General features: G+C 33.3%; 1 protein-coding gene and 1 long non-coding RNA gene across 4 annotated transcripts; one reads left to right on the top strand and one right to left on the bottom strand.

Moving 5' to 3' along the window:
- The first annotated feature begins 5,715 nt into the window (after positions 1-5,715).
- On the top strand, positions 5,716-9,160 carry LOC148607887 (uncharacterized). The gene is made up of 5 exons (XR_015915439.1): positions 5,716-5,798; positions 6,833-6,896; positions 7,395-7,426; positions 8,542-8,632; positions 9,089-9,160. It is a non-coding gene; the product is annotated as an uncharacterized LOC148607887 (long non-coding RNA).
- A 3,791-nt stretch (positions 9,161-12,951) lies between these two features.
- Positions 12,952-20,890, bottom strand: LOC148607886 (neutral cholesterol ester hydrolase 1-like). 3 transcript variants are annotated; one of them, XM_088546479.1, is made up of 7 exons: positions 20,870-20,890; positions 17,609-17,721; positions 16,720-16,884; positions 15,885-16,013; positions 15,328-15,451; positions 14,503-14,566; positions 12,952-13,931 (listed from the first exon to the last, which is right to left on the bottom strand). In XM_088546479.1, the coding sequence occupies exons 2-7, from the start codon at positions 17,684-17,686 to the stop codon at positions 13,151-13,153; spliced, it is 1,341 nt and encodes a 446-aa protein (XP_088402605.1). In that variant the 5' UTR covers positions 17,687-17,721; positions 20,870-20,890; the 3' UTR covers positions 12,952-13,150. The 3 variants fall into 3 exon arrangements, with proteins under 3 accessions (XP_088402605.1, XP_088402606.1, XP_088402604.1); XM_088546480.1 differs by lacking the exon at positions 20,870-20,890 and adding an exon at positions 19,136-19,322 and having other exon boundaries at positions 16,720-16,854; XM_088546478.1 differs by lacking the exon at positions 20,870-20,890 and adding an exon at positions 19,136-19,320.
- Between the last annotated feature and the right edge of the window lie 2,316 nt (positions 20,891-23,206).

Below are 23,206 nucleotides of genomic sequence, written 5' to 3'. Positions count from 1 at the left end.
TACCCAGAAAACGTAAGTACATTGAAATAGACAACCGACTCAGCAACTTGAAAGAAAGACTCCAGAATGGTGAACTCACTACTACTCACTACGCCGATGCCGCCTCACATTTGTTACACTTACAGTGATCTGTGAACATTACTTTTGAATGTTGAAATTGTATTGATTCAGTGCTTGTATTTGTTCATGTTTACTTCCATCACTATACGTTGATGAACTTATGATGAATTGTCTTGTTTGTTGAATGTTTATTATGATGAAAAAAATAATAAAATTTATGTGGAATATTATTGGGTTTTTTTAATCAAAAATATGTGGAGCCTTAAAATGGATATGCAACAAACTATTGTACATGTACAAATAAAATTGGTACCAAAATAAAATGGAAGTAAATGTACAAAATTTACCAAAATAAAATAAAAGTTAATCAACAACAAAAAAAAAAAAAAATTACGGCATAGGTTGAATGAACCGTTTAAACTTGTTTTTTTTTTTCAATTTTATACCCGACTTTTTATGTATGGCATGCAGTACCAACAAAAAGTATTGTCTACCGTACCTGCTATGCCCCTGACTTTAAAGATATTGGACTGAATTCTTTTGGTTGCAGATCTATACACCGGTATGAGTACCTTTATATATATTGGCAATTTTAAACAGTTTATAAATACAGAAATTTTACACCTTTGTGGAACTTTAAAGTGTTCACACTCATATACTTTGAAAGAATGTGACATTTTTGAATAATTTTGACTGATGTATATATACCTTTTTGAAGAATTTTGACTGAAATATATAAGTCGCAGTCACCCACATGGTAGTTACATTACAAAAAATATAGCATTTTAGTAAATAATTTTAGAAACTCATGGAAATCAAAAGTGCTCGCACTCATACATTTTGCAAGAATATGATATTTTTGAAGAATTTTGACTCAAATTAATATGTCACAGCCACTATATGATAGTTATATTGAACAAATTAGCATTTTAGTCATTAATTTTAGACTCTCGTGGAAATTTAACGTGCTCACACGCATACATTTTGCAAGAATATGACATTTATAAAGAAATTTGAGTCAAACTAATGTGTCGCAGTCACCACATGATAGTTATGTTGAAAAAATTAGCATTTTAGTCATTACTTTTAGACCATCATGGAAATTAAAACTGTCGGCACTCATACATCTGCTGGAATATGACATTTCTGAAGAATTTTGACAGAAATATGTGTGTCACAGACACCCACATGACAGTTATATTGAAAAAAAAAATAAGCATTTTAGTCAATAGTTTTAGACCATTACGGAAAATAAAACTGCTCGCACTCATACATTTTGCAGGATTTTTAGGTTTTTTACTTAAATAGAGGTGTCACAGTCACTAATATGAAACTGTCATAATGATTTCTACATTTTTCACATATAAAACCATGTAGGTAAATTGGAAGTGTTCACACACTCATATTCGTTGCTAAAAGTGATTTGTGACCTTCATTTCATTAAAAGTAGCTTTCACTCAAAAAGTACTTTGTCAATCTTGAACTTCGTGAGAATTACCAAACATCTGAAAATTGTCGGTTACCATTTTTACACTTAAAATGGAAACAAAGACCTTTAATTTTATAATTAAATAATTTAATTTAATTAATATCACATATGTATGACAGAATGTAAAAAAAGTTATACATGACGATAGTGGGATGATGATCATGACGAGCTCTCTCTCTCTCTTTATATATATATATATATATATATATATATATATATATATATATATATATATATATATATATATATATATATATATAGAGAGAGAGAGAGAGAGAGAGAGAGAGAGAGAGAGAGAGAGAGAGAGAGAGAGAGAGAGATTTATATATATATATATATATAGAGAGAGAGAGAGAGGATATATATATATAATTGGAAATTAAATGTAAATTTTGAAATCAAGATATTTTTTTCTAATCAGATTAGGTTATTTACATTAGTCACACAGTTTCATTTATAAATCGCGGACTTCCTGTTCTAAATTACGTCACACAGAATAGAACGATTTAGTGTCAGGAACTGTCCAGGGGTATGACAGTTTAGAACAGCTTTTCGTATTTTCTTTGTCACGACCCAGGACAGTTTCTGTCAGGATACTTCAGGGAATAGGGCAAAATGTGTCCTGACCCAGTACAGCCTCTGTCAGACTCTGTCAGGATCTGGCAGGTTTTCTGTTCTATCTGCTGTCGTAGAACAGAAATCCTGACAGATTCTGACAGAATTTAAGAGAGGTTAGAAGTGATCGCAACTGTAGGTGTTCCTTGCGGTGTTTGGATAGTGAACTTAACCATTGCTTAAAAGTACACTTGGTATTCAAATTTTCCGGCTTAGTCATTCGAGAATATAGCATTGTCATACATCCCCTCTACGGCTAATTCGTTATACAAGCACGGTTTTGACAGGAATGTCTCATTTGGTTACATTGACATTTGATTTACAATAAAAACCAATCGATAAATATGGATAACATTTTTTGTCAATTTATATGAAAATACCTGACCAGACCTACAATTACTGTCTCAGCAATTTGGTCACGTACTAGCGGGACGACTGTAGTTAAGCAAAATTATTAGGATCAAATATGAAGTTATCATATTTTATAACTAGATTTAAGGACGATTAAAATAAGGACTGGTTAAGTTTTTAAGTGAAAAAACATCAACGAAAATGTAACAACAAGAAAAGTATAAAAAAAAATCACGGGTTTAGTGCATGCCTCACTATCCCTTTTCCACCGTAAAAACTTCCTACCAGATAATATATATATATTTTGTTACTATATTCTTTTTTCCGACACAGTCGATGTAGTTTCGCTTTTCACCCTTTGACCTTAAATACGCCCTACCGTGGAAACGCAAGTCACCTGATCGCAATTCTGTTTCGCGATTGGCTAAATACTAGTAACTTAGTGACGTTCGAAAAACTATATCGAAAATTGCGTGCCACGTGTTATTTCCTGAATGAAATGTAGAAAATTATGAGTAGAAAGAAATTTTTTTACTGCGTCGGCTATCTTTATTTAAAGATAGTACTTGTGTACTGCTATGTCACCGGTCCGTCATCAAAGAGTTGTGCGTAAAAATCATTTCTGCTGTCGAGAGAAGATAATTTTTTCTTTTCGAAGACGATGATGCGTTTTGCAAAAATTTAGTATTTCAGATGACTATTCTATCCTATTTACATATATGGCTTCATATTATAATGCTAAACAGAAAAAAAGGTGTACATATAAGGTAGTTTTTCAATCAAAAATATTTTCGTATGGAGCGCAGTAACTGATTTACTTTCATTCTGTGTATAAAATTCATAATTTGATATAATTAAAATGTAAATGTAATACTCGATTTTCTTCTGTGAATAGTAGAATTCGCGCTTTACGATAATTCTGCGGTGACTATGCAACAGGTATATATAATCTATTACACAGTTTTACACATCCACCGTGCTACGTACTAATCCCCGCCTCTACATGTATATACAAATTAGTAAGGTACTATGGAAATAACTTCGTGGATTTTAAATGAGTAGTTCTCGTGCTTTGTGGTTGTTTTCACATCCTGTGTGGCAGTATAGTTGAGCTCTTAAGCTAGGGGTGTGATATGTAGTATAGTATAGCTCTGCAGCGGACATAGTGATAGTGTATGCCCTGTAAATAGGCTCGGCCATTTAACAATTTGCCAGAATTGCAGTGATACGTTCAAAATATTACCAGCCACCAGGTGGATCAAAAATAAATTATTTTTAGAAATCTCTGAAAATGAAGAAAAGTTACCCTTCCAAGAATTAGACACGAAGAGAGAAGCTAACTAAAGAAAGAATGTAATGGTTAAACATTCAACCAGTTCAACTTTAAAATCGGATCGGACAAATTCTGGATAGACTCTTCTGCATAGTGCATATAGATGAGATCAGTTCTAACCTCTCACAAAACCAACCTAGAACTGTCAGAAGAACAGTCCTATGACAAATTTAGAACAGTTATAAGACAGTTCTAGAGCCAGCTCTCCTGAAAGTTCTAGAGCCAGCTCTCCTGACAGTTCTAGAGCCAGCTCTCCTGACAGTTCTAGCAGAGTCGGTTCTGGTAGACTTGGCTCTCTTCGAACAGTTTTTGTAGAGCTTCATGTAGCTCTAGTAGTAGAACAGTTCTCATAGAGCTGGTTTTAGAAGTAGAACAGTTCTCATAGAGCTTGTTCTAGAAGTAGAACAGTTCTCATCGAGCTGGTTCAACTAGTAGAACAGTCCTCGTAAAGTAAATTCTTCTGACAGTTCACGTACAGTCGGCTTTTCTACCAGTTCTATCGATAGAACAGTTCACTTAGAGCTGGCTCTTCTGACAGTTCTAGCACGAAAACAGAATTAGAGCAAGCTCCGTTACATGTAGAACTGTTCTATGACATTTTAGAACTGCCCTAGAGCAGGTTCATCTGACAGATTGGCTGAGGGGTTAGAATTGATCTCATCGAGTTTTTTTTTTCTCCTTGTAACCAGAAATACCGAGTTGTTTCGATTGATCTTGTATTTTTAGTGTATTTCCTTTACCGTTATTACTATCAAATCAAAGTCTATAGATTAACTGTCTTGTGTCAAAACTTGACAAAAATGTCGCCTATTTGATTAAACTTTTTGTGATCTAAAATTAAAAGCTCTATATTGTTGTTACACAATTTAATACAAATGTACAAGCATGTCTTTTTTCATGCCATCGTTAATCTGCATTAACATAAATGTCATCTTTGTGATGGACTGTGTTTCATATTTCGATAGTTTTGGTTTTTGGCACTTCTTGTATACAATTAGTTCTTGGATTTATATCTTTCTGGGTATTTGATTCTATTCTTAAAGATATGAGGTAACTTCTTGAAACACGTGCACTCCGTATTTTTTTTTTTTGCATTTGGAAACGTTGCATGCACACGCATTGTACGTGTGTTTTTCTGCCTTTGTTAATCACCACAACAAGCGGTATATAGATCATATTAGATTGCGTGGTTGCGTATATTTAATCTGTACAACAAAAAAGCCATCTATTTTCAAAAAAAAAAATAAATAATAATGCAGATGATTGAAGCCAAAATGATCGAATATTTAAGAAACGAAACTGAAAACATATATAAAAGCAGATCTGGCAAAAAGTAGCGTCAAAATAATGAATGGTGTTGTCACTAATCTATTTTGGTGTATATGAACGTGTTTTTACAAAGTTACATTGAGTGCATCTTGTATGACAAGACAAAAATCCCAATATTTACAAAACAATCACTACATGCTTAATGTATCGACATCACCGCAATTCATATTTTTTTCTTTTGTAAAACATCAGTGGCTTTGTTTTTATTTCTATAATAACTAGATTTATCAATTTTCAACGCAAAGGTGGTTCCCGTAAAAAATCCGTATTTAGGGTTTAATTGGGGGATTTAAATTGGTTGAAATTGGAAAGCGTTCGTGCGTCCGGTGAAAGAAAATATTTTCAAAATGTAAGTAAAAAAGAATAAATGCGAACCTTTTGTTGTAAAGAATAAACAAATATCTTAGATTTGATACATTTTCATCAGAGTCAGTGACTCAAAACCTCATGATAGCCTCATCATAGGAGTTCAGTCTGGTCATTTGATGAATTACAGAAAAAGTCTCCAATTTAATGACTGATTTATAAGTTTGGTTTGTTACATCTCCGACTAAGGGTATAAATATATTTTGATGTTCTAGGAAGACAACACCGAGTCAGACCGGATCAAACTACTACATCGTAAGTAGCTTTTCACATTTAATATTGTCGCCTTCATGCGTCCTTCATGCGTCCTTATAACAATAACAAAACAGAACTTACAATTTTCTAATTTATAACTTAAAGGAAGTTCGATGTTTTCTGAAATCTCAAAAATATAAACATTGCATTCAGCTTTCTAAAACAATTATTGTAATAATGGACTGATGTGGTCGATCATATATATAATAACGTTTAGGGTAAAACCGACTATCACGGTCGGGTTAATATGCACTATAAACTAAATGATGTTACAAAAGTTCGGTGTGTATAGGAATCACTTTCCTATTCTGCCTGTCATCATCTCAACGTATAATCTTAAGATGGACTCTAATAAACCTTTATAGGAAGATATGGCATCACACGAAGGAAGATGCTTTGTATACGGAGATAAACAAGCGAGGATGTTTTGGAATGGTAACTCCTCCTATCAATCCTTTGAAAAGAACATTTTTAGGGGTGTTTATTTCCACTAAGCAGAACTGCTCAATAGATGTTTTTATGAAACTTTTTAGTGATATTTGGCATCAGCCGCACATGTAGGAGTACTAAATCTACATCTACACATCTGTAATCATTGTCGGATGCCTGCAAGGGGTATCATCTAACATTAGGGCAAGACAAATGAAGCGATGGAATACTTTTTGTGAGATTATTTATATCTACATCTTCTATTCTTGTTTTTTTTCGCATACAATTGCATAACTATGGTGGATCCACAAAGTCAAGAACGGTCCCGATCCAGAAATTTATTTAAAAAAGGGGGATTCCAGGCTATCATTTGCTCTTTTTGACAAAATTTTGCACACATGAACAAAATCATTCAACCACGGACGATGCCGATGATAAACCAGATCCGGAACATGATATTGTAACCAATACTGAGTAAATGCCGTATGCCCAACATAGTAACCAACACTATAAGTAAGGTCCTCACCGGAAAGTCGTGACGAAGATGTTTCAATGGGTAAACAATTTTCATAGAATTTCTCTGTATTAAACTTATTTCTTTTTAGACCAAGATGAAATTGTTTGCCTGTGTCTTCGCTTTTATGTTCCTCATGGGTACCGCCTTACAAGGTAGGCTAATTATTGTACATATAGTTATCATTATAGATACATGCAGAATTCAACGTCAATATATACATATACACAGATGGCGTGGTGACTAGCCTAATGGTAGTCAGCTCAGTTCATAATCAAAATGTCATACTAGGCTTGAAACCCAGCTGCGTTGAATATTTTTAAATGTTATCTACTTAATCGAAACTTTGCCGTTTCAATCTAAAGTAATCCGCAGACACCTTACTGTAATAATAACTAAAGATCGATACATGCAAGCTTATCGATCTCTCTTATTAATTCGATTGTTGTTTATTTTTGTTTCGAAATCACCATTCATATATATAACGAGAATATGTATGAAGACACAACAACCCAACCGGGATGTACATGTATCTACAAGTCATTATTACATGTGTTTAGGGAACTTTGTTGTACACGTACATGTACACTTTCGTAATAAACATAGACTGTATGATGTGAAAGTTGTTCATCCACATTTCATTGATTTTACAGGCGCTACAGCATTCTTTAACGACCCATGTTGGGTGAGTTTTTGTTTAATGTTTTAGGCGCGGATCCAAGGACGGGTGTGATGTAGATTTTTCACCCCGTCCTTGCTTCGCTTCAATGGGCATCTATTTCTATTTACGCTTCTATCCCTGGGTTCGTTCGTGTGTTGGTTCACTTTTGGTCAGTACTTTATTGTACATGTGATCTAGCATGAAATTTTCCGGTCTAAACATAATCGAAATAGATATTACCAATATATGATGTGATTAGAAATGTTATAATAAATATATCAACGCATTTATATTGAGAAAATATATAAATCATCTGTGACACATTTGTAAATTTCTCCGATGATACGATTATACGGTCTCTAATTCAAAAAGAGACCTGTGGTTCTCGGCTTTACAAAAGGGAATTTTGCAAAACTTGGTCCGGCATTAATTAGGACTTTCCAGATACTGTCTATTCAGTCCAATTAGAACGAACAAAAATTGCTCAAAGCCAGTTTTATACGTTACATCTTTAATCTGACCTTGTTGCTCTTGTGCTTTGTCATGTTCTTATTGTGACATTGATACACCATAAAACATTTTTAAAGTACCAGTCCACATAAAATTCAGACACCGCCAATGGTAAAGTGATTCATGGTGTAAAAAAACCCGCAGAACAAACGATGGTTTTTCAGTCTACATATGCTCCATTTTTACATAACAATAATCATTTCCGTATTAAGATCTGCACTTTTGAGAAAATCATGCATTCATCTCCCACTATTATCAACCAAATGGAACCAAATCAAGAACGACAACTCTTGCAAAGTGCCAATTTCATGTACAATCTATATTTTTTTATCTCGAAAGCGCAATATCAAAATGAAAAACTAACACTGGTTATGTGATCAGTAACTGTTTCTGAACAAAAAATAAAAAAAATTCGATGGGTTTTTGACATGCATGAATCACCTTCTGCCTGATTTTTAGAAAGACTGATCTTATGTAGAATGAAAGAAGTGAGTTGATTTCCTTTTACAGCAATCCCTCTATAACATAAAATATAAGATCAAATCAATATAAAACAGCTTAATCCTTAAAAATATAATATCTCTTTCTACCATAACTAAAATCATTTAAATAAATGGTTATATTTGTAGCCTAACCCATGTCCATACTGGAAACCAAGATGTATCAGAACATTCTGGGGATGGAGAAGATACAAATGTGTCGGTTATGGCGTTCCGTACTGTAAGTATATACTAGTACCTTCGAAGAGACATGTCAAGATTTGATAATGTGTCAATCTATGTAGTAATTAGTCTTATGTAAGTAGGAATGAACTAGATATATTCCGAATCCTTTCAGCCCGTATGATACATTTACATAAGAATTATAGAAGTACGATCAGTTATGTAGTATGCATGTCGAAGCTTTGGATGACGACTCATCAAAAGGTAAAAATTAAGAAAAGGTTATATTAGACATAGCAAGAATACCAACAAGCTTACCGAGATTTGCAGGCAAGGAATTTTTTTTATTTTAATACATTTTTTTGCCAATTTAATGGATCTAACTCACGACCTCAAGTCCCTGTGAGAGAAATATATCAAGCAATATTTTTTCTTGCTAAAGGGACTTCTCCTGATCAATGTTACCGAGTTCTCCTCAACTTAATCAAAGAATTTAATTACATTTTTTTTTCAGACTGACAAAGTGGTCATCACATGGGCCGAGTATATCATTGAGGATCAATAAAATCACGTAGTTAGATACAAAGCATTATGTCCCCTGCCCTTGTCTTTGAACATTATTATTTACCAATTATCAGTTATGCATTATTAACACGAATATGTTCATACTCTGTGTATAAAAGAACTTTTACCAAAATAGACAAGATAAAACATGTATGAATGAATGATCTTTATTTGCATAAAGCATATACATGCTGATGCAACAAAATAGACATAAACATAACGAAAAAGAACACACAGAGAACAGTATTATCAAATCGAGGTATTTACACAATGTAAGGTAGCTACACACTTTGTCTGTAGGAGATCTGTTTGACCCTTGAACTAATCTGTAAACATTAATGTATGTCAAGCTATGAACAATAAAAGTTTGACAAAGATTGTATACGTAGAAATCTAAAAGCAGGACAAACAAGTACAAAGTGATATTCATCTTCTATATGTCTCATATTACAACATTAACACAAACGACTATCTCTATTATTGTTTAAAAAAAAACCGACCAATTTCGACATTTAACTTTAATGTGACATTCCTTAATTAAGTTTGTAAGTAAAATTAAAACATGAATATAATGACATCTTTTCTGAACCGTTTCGGTGGTTAATTGATTGTCTTCATTTCCTCCATTATGGAAAAATTGTCATATTTAATTTAATTCTGGCTCTCAATTCATTTCTTGTAATGATGACTACAATGCCTTTTCAGTAATTTTAGACGGGAAAATTACACTAAGTGGACTTCTCTAGATAGGATCAATGCACTGAATTTTTAATTGACAGTATTTATATTCGTTTTGGTACTACTCTATACAGACAGGTTGTTGGCATTCCAATGGGGACTCATTGTTCTCCTCTCACAGCTGTTTTGTTCCTCTACTGTAACGAATAACAGTTCATGACTTAAATCTTTAAAGATCCTTTAAAACTTGATCTGTTGCGTGAATTTGATAAAACTTTTATATATCTTGATGATAGTTTGGTCGTAAATAATCCTAACTTAGAATATCTACCCTAAAGAACTTAAATTGACCAGGTCCCTTTTTCACACAAAAAATCGTAAGAGTAAAATTAGTCGCAAGCTATGACGTCACAATAATTGAATTTACTATTACGTCATAACTTACGACTAATTTTATACTTACAATTTTTTTGTGAAAAGGACCACAGGTCTAACATAAACAGTACTGGCAGGAGTACAACTTTTCTTGATTAAGATATAAATTAATTTGAGATAAATACTGTGATCTGATATGTTAACATAATTTTGTTATATCTCCATGGATAAAAAAAAATATTGACACGCCCCTATTCAGTTAAATTCAGAGCTACTTTTCTCATGTTTAAAGATAAAAAAAAGTTTTAAAATTAATTTAAAAGAATTGGCAATAATAAACATTTTGTCTATTGAAAAATAACCTAAATTTTCCATGTGCATACTTTGTTAATTGCACTTCGCGCAATAAACAATACGCACATGGAAAAAGATATGAATTAGTATTGCAGTTGTCTTGTATATAAATTTGATCTGATTTTCAAGTAAGAAAACCTCACTACAGGGATATGAAAGATTTAAATTTGCTTTGGTCGTATTTTCTATCAATTTTACATGTAAAACAATATAACAAATTTTCAAATAGGTGCGGAATGGCGAGAACAATCAATGTAATACTGCGAAAGTACTTCAATTCGTTGATACCAATTTTCGTGTATTTGAAAAAAAACAAAAATTCGTGGTTTCTTCGAAGTAATATACGTCAACAAAACCAGTATGTACAAACTCACTAAAGGGTGACTTCAAGGAAGAGATACCATATCTGTGGTATTTTCCTTGGACGACTCTAGACAAGCAGAGGACAGTTACTCAAATACTGGTTCACCTGATCTATTAAAATATTTTTTCTGGCGTCTAAGTTTAGGGGCAGATTCATGCGGGGCGTGGCGGGCGTGCGCCCCCACTAAAATTTGCAAAGCATTGGCTGTCAGGGGTGGATTTAGGCGGTTTTAGGTTGAAACTTTGATCTCTCGCTAATTTTACCACAAAATATCTACATTGCACCCACTCTAGAAGAATATTTAAAAAAAATAACCTCAAAATTTTTTTTCGCAAGTTTTAACTGTTTTAACAATTTTAACTAATCTAAAATCCTGGATCCGCCCCTGATGTTGCTTCCTTGTTTTTACTATTACCGTAATGAAACCCTCTGTGTTTATTAGAAATATAGAGACACTTACCCTATTGGAGCATTTTCCATACTTTTAGTCTTGTATGAAGCTATAAGTGCTTATATAATTTGTGTTAGTCTGTCGACATTAGATTTTCTAGGTATGTTTATGATTTCCATGTATGTTTACTTTAGTTTTGTTCTTTGATAAAATGGATTTAGATTTTGACTTTACTGTGGTTATTTTTCTTTTTACATTCGGTACATACAAATGTTTTTTATGCAACATCATAGGGTTTTGTTCTAGTTTCATATTCCTTTCCGGAATTTTCGATGTAGAACGTATCAAATTCCGAAGACCGATCTGCATTTTATTGTTTACTTCCGGGACCGCGAAACGCTGCATTAAAATACAAGGTCTGACTTTCTTGGTACCAGTATTGCATTGCATATTCCTGAGTGGACGTACGTCAAAACATGTTTGCTATAAAAAAAATATAGTGCATTTTCTTTTTGCCTCTTCAAACTAATGTTTTGTCAAAAGATATGAACAATGACTTATAAAATAGAACAAACATCACACTATAAGATGACAAACTTTTTTAAAAGAAAATTTAACACAATAACATAAAAATTTCAACTGAATAGGTTGGTTTGGTGAGTGCAAAACGAAAGTGAAAGTAGAGAAAACGGCTATTTATAGTTCAAGACTACTTTTCTGTCCGATCTTCGTGGACTCACCCTATTTTCTTTGAGGGAAATTATTTTTTCACATGTCCTTAGAAATGCTACATAATTGAAAGTTTTATTGAATCAATTTACATATTTTTTTTTAAATCCTAAAAATATGCACTTTACTATAGAAGTATATGGGAAAATTAATACGATACTGAGACCTCTTAACATTTGCATCATGTAAAATTGGATATTTGTGATTTTTATCGGTACTGTTACACGAAAAGATGTTTTGCTTCTTAATACTGAACTAAACGCTCTGTAAATGGCAAATTTGTACGCATTTGAATGGTAGACTCGGACCCAATCTCGTGAAACATCAGAGGCACGGGATACATTCCCTATTGCTACAAGACAATTACTCTAACAACTGTTTTACTTCAGTGGTATTCACGTGATCTCGGTCTACATTATTCCGTATCCTAGTAACAGTTTCCGGGGCAAGTTTGCAATTCCGGTGAATGCAAAAATAGTCATTGCCAACTTAAATCGTAATTTTTTTCCAGGAAGATGCACACACATATGGAGGTAAAAATGCATAGGTACTACTTAATAATCCTGAACCTTAAAGCAAAGTAAGCACTTTCTGTGAATTTCCTGTAATGATATATATATTAATGAGATTCATTGGCAGACATACATGTATAAATAAACAAGGCGAGAGGTTGATACAACTGCTTTTCTAGAACCATAACAGTGTGTAGTACAGCTTGTATATGGGCACTCGGTGTCATAATTAACTTCTTATGTTCGTGGAAATACATTTGTATAAGATGCAACTTTTTTCTGGTACAACAAACATGCTGGGGCACAAACACAAGGAATGGGACAGATTAACAGGGTGGTATACGTTAAATTTTTGAGTGATTTATAACAAAAATATACCATTAAAAGGCAGCATAGAGGCCGGACTCAAAAAGATTTATAAGGTTTTATTGTATATTGTACTATATATAAACAGTTCATCTTTCAAGCAGTCTGACCAGGGCCAGCCAGTACTATTCACAAAGGGCTGCCTAAAGTCAGCTAGTCTATCAAGGGAAAACCAGCTCTTCTCGCTTAAGTTTTCACTTTTTCACTGCCGAAAAAAACGCTACAGATCTCATGAAGAGTTTACTATAAATTTGTCTTTAAGAAATTTACTAAATCATTCATAGCACGTACACCAACATCAAACGGCATGGGACCGTCAAAAAAGAATATCATACCATGAAAACCGTCTGAGTAATGAGCAAGATGCACTTTTGCACCTGCCTTTTTGAGTCTTGTATAATATATTAATCCATCGTCACGTAAAACGTCATATCCGGCAGTTAACACGTAAGTCAATGGCAAATCCGCAAATTTCTTATCGTCTACCATTAAAGGAGAAAAGTCTGGATTTAAAATGGTCTTTTGAATTTCATTTGATAATGCTTCATTTCCGAAATCAGTTTTCTTTTCCATATTTCTTAAACTTGGCGTTCGTATATGCTCTGTCATGTACCAGCTTGGACTAATGTATTCTGCGTAGAACGTTTTCTTCAGTTTCGGTGACGTATGCCGGTTAGCCATGATGTCATCTATGTAGTTATAGCTGATATTTCCATAATTTAACCAGTACGTCAACATAGAAATATCTGTCAACATTCCAGGTATGTAATCTTTATTTTCTATATAAGATGGCGTCTGTAAGTCAAACAGCTGAAGGCATGGATAAATCGGAATCGATATCTTAATTTCAGTTTTCATAAACATAGCTACAGCAGCCGACAAATGACCTCCAGCGCTGTCACCGGAAATAGCCACCCGTTTAGGATCCACCCGGAGTTTTTCTGCGTTGTTGATAACATACTGTGTTGCTTTTATACAATCGTCTAGCGGTATCGGATGTGGGTGTTCTGGAGATTGTCTGTAACTATGATTGTTAGAAAAATGTATCAACATCTTCAGGTATTCATATTTTCCCATGTATTTGATTCTAATAGTGAATATAGCAATACAATGATTGTTACTTTTGTGTTTTGAGTTATACTGATAATAGAAAACTATTCATGAATGTATATATTATGCATTCAAGGGACTGCTATAATTGTGGTTCCCTAATTCAAGTCTATTCATGGTTGTTAATTATTTATTCATACAAAAATCAAAGTGCTTAGCAGGGTTTTATGCAGAAATTACTAACATGCAATGGGTGTTGCCTACAGACGCATTAAGAGTCTGAAGCGCACGTCATCCGTGTCGGTGTATCCGCCTTACAGATGTGTATACTAGATCTTCATGAATATAAACTGTTAAAATTGTTATCACTGTTGAAAAAGATTGACAATTTTGTCAAAAAAAGTGTAAACTACATTTTATACAAATCAAAATCTGCCCAATGTTTGCATGTAGTTCAAAAGTATGTTATCGGATGACAAAGACAACACATAAGATGAATTCCTGGTATCTCTCCTGATTGTATGTTTTGCTCTATGCTAACTTACTTGACCGACACGACATACATCCCAACGCGTTTGGCCAGGGCCCTTGTCGCACTGTCGTAGACATCTGAAAGAATGGAAAATTTACTTTCAGAGAATATAATTTATACAACTACTGGTCGACATGTAAGTCCACTTAGTCACTGTAGAGATTTTTGTTAAAATAAAATTGACCGGCAATAGAATGTTCAGACCCTCGTATACTAGAACATAAGAGGGTTTCCACAATAGATGATTTTAATTTATCAATTTTGAATGTAGGAAATGTATTTGTTGATGGATGTTAATCCATGAATTCTAATAACACAATTAACAAAGTGATAAACTCTAGGCAATAATCAAGAAGGAACGTTCGTATAATATATGGCGATATCAATTTAAAATCGGAAAGTTGGAAACCACCACAACGGTCCTGACTTGGTATACGCGTTTTAATTGGAAATTGCGATTTTAATCAGTTTTATAGAGCATTTACCTAAAATTTAATGGTTTATCATTTCCAATATAATATTGCAATATCAACAGGCAGCATAAAATTGCCACCGGGCTAAGTTTGTAATAACAGACTAATAAAGCAATCAAGCCAGCAACCATTCAACTATTCAACAAACTTTTTAACCAACTAACCAACCAAACCAAATAAGCAATCGTTTAAGCAAACGCATAAACAGTTAATGAACTTCATATCTTTTAACACAACTGGACATCAATAAATATTCCTTATGAAGCAATCGGTTGGTGAACCACTATGTATGGTTATCAAAATAAAAGAAAATACCATTTCGGTATAACTACTTCGATGGTAAAAAAAAAGTGAGTGTAACATACCTACAGAGAGCCAGGACCATCCACCTCCGTGGTAGTACACCAGAGCAGGCCTCTTCTTGTCAGACTTCAGCTTCAGTGGTTCGTATACTCTAACACTAACACCATCAAACTGTGTGTCATAAATCTGAAACAAGGTTTGATTTTTTTCATCTTGCTAAAGTTGATTTATCGATGAAATGTCTATTTTACTTTCATATGTGTGTGTTTCAGTGTTGTGTCTGAACTTTTGGTGTAATCTGAGTTGCTCATTGACTCTACGTTTCATGTGCGTATTCTTTAGGATATTAAATGTTGTTTGTTGTTTTTGGCACGGTACGTGAACTTGTTGTCAGTGTCGTAATCTTTTTCTCCGACATAAAACATCACGTGCATTTATGATCCAACAAAAATCAATCTCGAAAATAACGATTTAAAAATTAGAAATACACAAAACAACCATATTGTCAAGAAATTACATTCTACCTTGTGTGTGTGTGAGTGTTTGTAAAATGAACTTAATTGTTGTGTCCTGAATAAAGATACTGTAGTTCCCCGGCCAGTTTATCCCATAAACCTACTTTGAGTTCATCATCTGGTCCCAGTCCAAACGGGCTCCCAGTAATCAAGGTAGTCAACATGTAGTTTACCATCTGACGAGTGACGACACAAACACCGCCGTGTATACCAAAATTATTCAGAGTCAATATCTGCAATCAAAAGCAACAGTTGGAAGGATTGGATTACTTCGTTAAGTACTTATCGTTTAAAGCACGAGTTAAAACGATATCTGATAAAGGAAGCAATTTTGAAATTGTAGGAACATTCCTATATTTGAGAACAACTTGACTTACAAAAACTGTTGTGACACCGACCGGTTGTTCCGGAAGGGTAAATACGCACGTTCTGCATCACTAGCAGTATCCATCATATTACGGGTGAGTAAAATCCAGAGTCAAAAGCGTCAAGTGCGATGGTGTGTCAAGTCAAAAACGTCAAGTACGGTGGAGTGTCAAGACAGTGAGATGTAGAATCTAACTGATAATATCTAGTATATGTGAGATAAAAACTTCGTATTGGTCAAGTGGGATGGTGTGCCAAGACCAAAATGCCAAGTTCGGTGGTGTGTCCAGTCTAAAACGTCAAGTTCGCAGGTGTGTCAAGCCAGTGAGATGTAAAATCTAATTGATAATATCTAGTTTAATCTGTGAGATAAAAACAAATTGTATTGATAGCACAAAGACTTATCACATCCCTATATTAGACGCTTTGTTGACAGGTTCCTCGCTCTACTAAGAAAGTCATTGTACAAATCACATATATGAAATTTGAAGCCTCGAATTTCATTTTAGGTTTTGGTATTGTAACCTTCACTGAAATCTGAAGTTTGACTCCGCTCTCTTAAGATATACCTACCACTTTCCCCATAGTTCTGAGACAAGTATCTAATATTCTGGCGCTCCATACTTCAGTGACTCCCTCTGGTACCCGGGTGTCCATATAGTTAAACAGACATAAAGCAAAGACGGCAACCAGTATACCAAAGGCAAACTGTTTTGCGAAATTAAAAAAGAATGATCCCTAAAAAGAAATTGTAGATCATTTTTTTCTTTTTCATTGTGTTAGAGATAAATAAAAGCTCATTGGTCTTAACAACCCGTTGTACCAATTAGTTTTATTTTTAGTGTAGCATTGTACTACTTCAAAATTACGTCCACATATTTTAATTTTGATATGATTTTTTTACAATTTTAATTGGCACATAATAATGGCGACCCTTCAATATTATGGTATTAATACGTAGCGATTTTCATATTAGCTTCACAGTAGCCCGAGGCAACGCCAAGGTCAATATGACGAACCGAGGACCTATATCACAACCAATATGATAATCACAACGTAATGATATTTTTATTTATTATCTACAAATTGTAATTATCATTTATAAAGGCTAAACTGCCCCAGTCACTTGTGGTTGAGGCATCAGCGATATAATCGTGAATACTGTAGCGTTGCATTATCTACAAAGTAATATGTGATTTGAGTACATCATCCCGGCAAATAGCTCCGTCCCTACACAGGCACTCGTAAAAAGTGATTATATGGAAGATATACTGATAAGGGGCCTCAGTATACCCACTCATATACCACCGAGGCCCCCATATCAGAAAATTTTGCATATACTCACCTTTACGAGTCCCTGTGGTTTCTCCATATAGGCAAAGCATTAAAATAATATCTGAATATAAATATGAAACAATCGAAAATAAAAGCTGTTAGAAGGAAAAAAAACGGTCAATGATACCTTTAGCTTGGCGTCGTGCTGATGTATGATTTTCCCCAAATCTTTCCCATCCTTTTTCTTATGTCCTTTGTGTAGCATGGTGACTTCACGGATTATCCCAGATTCTTTTTACCCTGTAATTATGTTTTTTTTTTATTATTATTATTATTTTACTTCGACGTTTTCGTGCATCCGAATTAAAATATCTGAGAGCAGCACTTCCTTCCGGTGCTAATATAGCTTTGAAATGAAGTGTCTTATTATATTAAAATATATATTCCCAAATTGTATCAGAATTTATACAAACCTTAATTCTGACCTAAACATAATAGCATGATTAAAACTGTAGATTAGAGGAAAACGCACTTATTAGAGAATAATATTTTTATAAAACTGTTCTAGTTGCTAATGTGGTGTTTTACTGTAATTATAATAAGTCCAATAAACAGTTTTAAAGAGGAAAACAAATTTCAATATCTAATTTCAAAAATGATAGTTAGAAAGTTAAAACGTCAAAAGCTTCTTCGTTTAATAACAGTTAAGTAGTACCCCTCATAAGAATCATGCAAAATTTGATTCATATTCTTATTTTTGATATTTTGTTTAAAAGTTTTGAGTAAACATAAATCAACAGGTGGCTTTTCATATAAATCTTGTTCATAGGAGATAAAATTATATAGAATGTAATATATAATTCAAAATTAAGGTAGATAACTTTGTAAATGACACTAAAATACTATAGAAACTATTGGATTTTCAATGTGAATTAACTCCTAAGAGCAGACAGATTGGAATGAATAATTATACATTTCATCATATAGACCTATAAAGCAACTTAATAACAAAAATAAAATTGCGTAGCCTTTTTTTAGGGTGTATCACATTTTACAGAATTTGCATGATTCTTACAAAGACTGCTTCTTAATTATGACTTAATTAATGATATTAACTGGAGACTCTTTTCCTTTATCCTGTATCCTTGTCGTTATACCAAAACGTATCTCTTTGACATAGCGTAAAGATATTTGAGCATTTCGCTTGAAACTAATGCAATGTAAATAACAGTTCATTGAAAATAAATTATTTATATGGCTTACTTCCATGAATGAAGTAATTGGTCGTTTTGGGGGTTGACCAATAAGTTTTTCAGAGAGAGTTCACATATCAGTTACAAAATAGAAGTCCATTTTCATCACTGGTCAGTTTTTCGAACCCACCACCCATTTCTATCGCATTTCTTTGATATCCTTTGTGATTGTGTTTATAATCCAATGACTAGAACTGTAATAGACCGTTTTAATGCACCCCCTTTTTGTTTTAAGGAGCCTCTCCAAATTGGTATTGAGAATATTTTTTTTCTGTTACATGTATTTACAGTGTCGTGTTTACTAATTTCATACTCCAAATAAGTGTACACATGTTCTCTGTGTTTATTTTTCACGTCATTTTGATAGATGAAATTAAACTTGCCCTTACCGAAAAAAAATTGTCAAATACATATAGTAAAAATTGTTCAATACTTATTAGAAAAATGTAAATGATATTTACCTTCGTACTTTTTACTCGTGGTAACGTTCCGGTATAAAGACATATGTCGGTGTCTCCAGAGATATCTACTGATAAGAGAGCTTTATTCTATCTGGGTATATCTTATCAAATCAACTTAATATGATCTTCAGTGAAATAAGTGTAACACATAAAATTACCGAACATTAATTCGATCCATAATCAAGGGAAGTCCAAAACAATTCTGAAAAAATAAGACTTTAGTTGTCCGTAAAGCACCTGTTTGATTATAATAGCAAGATAGATAACTCAAACATATCACAAAAAAAACACAAATAAATTGACTTGCGAATTCTCTGTGAAGGAATTTGTTTTATTCCATTGTTCAAAATGTATGGTGCAAAACTAGATCTGACATAGTTGTTGAATTTTATTAAGTAGCTGTCCTTGTAAGAATCATGCAAAATCAGAAAAATGTGATACACTCTAAAAAAGGTTACATATTTTTATTTTTGTAATTAAGTTGTTTTTTGGTCTATACTATGAAATGTGTAATTATTCATTCAAATGTGCCTGCTCTTAGGAGATAATCAATATTGAAAATCCAATAGATTCTGTTGTATTTGAGTGTCATTTACGGAGTTATCTCCTTTAAGTTTGAAATCTACAATGCATTCTATACAATTTTATCTCCTAAAGGCACGGGTTATATGAATCAAAGCATCAAAGGTGCTGAAACTCGGAAGTCGCTTGGTGTGCGATCTGCAAGATAGGTTCCCGATGTTTATTTTTTAAGTAGTGTGCTAGAGTGCCGGTCATGACATGGACTAAGGTTTGAGAATGTTTTAGTGTTGAACCCATATTTTCCTTGCAACCTACAGCAAAACAAAACAGAGATGTACACAAATATCGTGAAAATAAGATTATTGCATTTATTTACGCTTGAGACCTGAAACTTGAAAAAAGGCAGCTCATGATGTTGATTGTAACACTTCTTGATAAAATGATTTTCATTATAATGCCATTCACGGGGCATAGTTAAAATCTAACACCACACAAAGAGAGATAGCTCCAATTAAATTATATTGGCTATTATTCATCTTCTTTGAAATTACTACGCGGCCAAGCGCAAAAAATAGTTTGGCGTCTCGATTTACCAGTTCGACAATATTTAGCTGAAAATCAATACTTAAAATGTTTGAAATATCATTCATTTGGGATATCGGTGAAATATTTAATGTTTAAAAGAGAATCACGCATTAATTTGAAGAAATTTCCGTCCACGAAGTTATCTGCCGGAAGCCCTTTTGTCATTCTTATACTTACAATACTCGAAGCCACTGACGTGACTTCCGAGTAAAAACCACATGTTAATTTCTGTTTACTATGACATTTCAAACAAAATATCAAACATAAAAATATGTAGGCTATTTACCCATGAATCACATGATTCTTATGTGGAGTACTACTTAAATACAAAGAAAGATCTTGTTTTGTTTTTTGCTTCCTTTATTAGATTTTTACCTTATTAACAAGAACAAAGAAAACACAAGTTCTTTTGAGAGTATGATATCTTTACTAAGCACGAAATCGGTGGTTATAGAAAAACCAACAAAAATATGTTGTTCATTATCGATTCAAGAGCAATATTTATTTAAAATGCACGAAATTCGGTTTCCGGTAAAAATGGTTGTAGAAAAGCTGACAAAAATGTCAGATATTGCCATACATGTATAATGACAATAGATATGTTGAATATGTCAAAAAGGCATTAACCTCTTCGAGATGCAAAATGTCAGCTCAAGGTCACCGATGGGTCTTCAATGAACGAGAGGAAACCTCACTCCACAGGGCAGACTGCAGCTGGCCCAAAACAACATTTACACAGGTACAACCAAGCATGTTCACAAGAACATTTAATGGAAAAAAAGTATTTGTATAAATGGAAAGAATTCTTCCATTTCCATCTTCCCTGTAACCATAAAAATTAATAGGACCATAACATTTTAATTATATAACAAAAAGAGATGTTGAAGCGAAAATGTCCATCAGACAATCACCTTAGTATTACTTCATGAAAACACTTTACATGAATAACAGTGGAAAAATGCGACTTACTATACAGGAAATAAATAGCATTAATGGAAGCGGGGGGTTCAGCGCGCTATAAAAATAAAACCTGGGTAAACCCACCATTTCCATAAAAATACCTGAGTGTGTACTAATTTGCGGTGGTTTTCAACATTTCTAACCTTGATATTGTCATTTGTTATATGGACTTTCCCTTTTTTGCCTATTCCTTTTAACTACATGTGTATATTGCCTAGAGTTCCTTTTAACTACATGTGCATATTACCTAGATTTTATAAGTTAGGTAATTTTGTTATTATCTTTCAAGTTATTCTAAAATTGTGTCTTTTTTTTAATATTGCAACAAATAATTGAAATGACAATGTATTAAGTGTAAGTGTTTGTAAGAGTCTGGCAAAATGTGAAAAATCAGAAACATGCATGTCAAAACCCCACCGATCTGACAATGTAATATCACTCAAGGATATATTCTGAATTTGAAAAGACCATCATTTAATCTCTGTATCAGTGGCTTTGCTCAGAAAATTTTCAATAGAATGTTAGAAAAATGAGGTTTTTGACAGAGTTATCTGCCCTTGAAATGGTCATTTTCAGTGCATTTCAATGAAATTATTACTCAATGCACCAACATGATATGGAAAATATTGTCATTTTCCCTTGATTCTGATGGTGCAAATAGTCAAATTTCACTATCAAAAGGATGTTTTTTTTTCATACCATGTTTCACCTACTGCTCGATTCTTACAGAGACTGACACTTAATATTCAATTAAACTAGAACAGTGTATGTCCACCATAATTTTGTTTTAACATTCTATTGATGGCATATCATAAATATAACGTCAATACTCGTAGATATACAAACAACTCATTAATATTTTGACTGCTAAAAATAAGAACAGTACAAATAGATACAATATTTAAAACACCAATTACATAATTGAGTCCCATTAATGGAAAATAATTCCTATAGCAGACTCGACTTCGTCTTCAAACGTTATTGATGCATCGGGAGGATATCCAAACTGTCAGGCCACTCCAAATTAATGTATCGTTCGTTGGACTCTTAAACAATATGGTATAGATTTTTTTTTTTTTGGGGGGGGAGGGGTTCAGAATTTTTGTTTCGAAGTTCATTATTATTCAATGAGCGAGCTCTCACCTTTCTATGCTGAGCATTGAAATCTTCCCATAATAAAAATGAAGTTATATATCATTTCAAACTTGTTTGTAATTAGTACCTTCATTGCAGCTCTGCATTAAATCCGGACAGAAGCTGAAGATTTGTGATTCACGCATTTCTTAATTCCAAAAATATTTTTATTGGACGTCCTTCAGTAGGCCTCATAGAACCTTTATTCGACAATAAGAGCGCAAATGAAAGTTGGTCACTGGAGATATAAACACTTAAAGTATGCTTTTATTTCTACCATAGAAAGATACGGGAACTTCTCCCACCATAATTTTTACACTATAAAAAACTGAATGCAGGGAAAGTTATTTTAGGACGTAACAAATGTGTTTGAACAGTTTTATTGATTATCTTGAGATAATATTAAACCCCCTTGCCTGGTTTTAAGGCAGAGCTGTATTTAATTATCTGCCGTTTCCTTTCCCTACAATGTTGTGTTTCTGTTTCATTTCTTTTCCTGTCTTTTATAGATGTAGTTTTCTATGAATATTTAGCAAAACATGTTCTTTGGTGTCATTTTCTCTAACAGCAAGAAAATCATAATAACGTTATGAGGAATTTAAGCAGTATTTACCATCTCAAGGGTATCGATAGTGTTCCTTCTCAAATCAGACTAAATGTTAGAACTTCTGGGAAAGCAAAGAGCACATAACTTATGATCATGATCATGGTATTAAACTTTTTATTGAATTTATTTCATAAGCACAAACGTTGTTTGTTATGAATGCAAAACACAGCACAATCGCAGAGGACAAAGTAGGTTTTCCAGACAGTGTTAAAAAATAAAACAAAATGTCTGGTGAACTATTCTTGGGTAAAACTGGTAGGACA

Source organism: Perna viridis, chromosome 9, assembly GCF_037379345.1.
Source record: "Perna viridis isolate PV_CMFRI_1.1 ecotype Kerala chromosome 9, ASM3737934v1, whole genome shotgun sequence".
Taxonomy (NCBI): Eukaryota; Metazoa; Mollusca; class Bivalvia; order Mytilida; family Mytilidae; genus Perna; species Perna viridis.
This window is presented reverse-complemented; position numbering and strand designations above follow the sequence as displayed.

What these genes read in the sequence shown, in the direction of transcription:
- LOC148607886 (XM_088546479.1), bottom strand. Translation starts at nt 17,686, where the DNA reads ATGCTACACAAAGGACATAAGAAAAAGGATGGGAAAGATTTGGGGAAA. An exon ending in AGCACGACGCCAAGCTAAAG is followed by an intron (nt 16,885 to 17,608) that starts GTATCATTGACC and finishes ATTTCTTTTTAG; the next exon opens with GGATCATTCTTTTTTAATTT. An exon ending in TCAGAACTATGGGGAAAGTG is followed by an intron (nt 16,014 to 16,719) that starts GTAGGTATATCT and finishes TTTTGATTGCAG; the next exon opens with ATATTGACTCTGAATAATTT.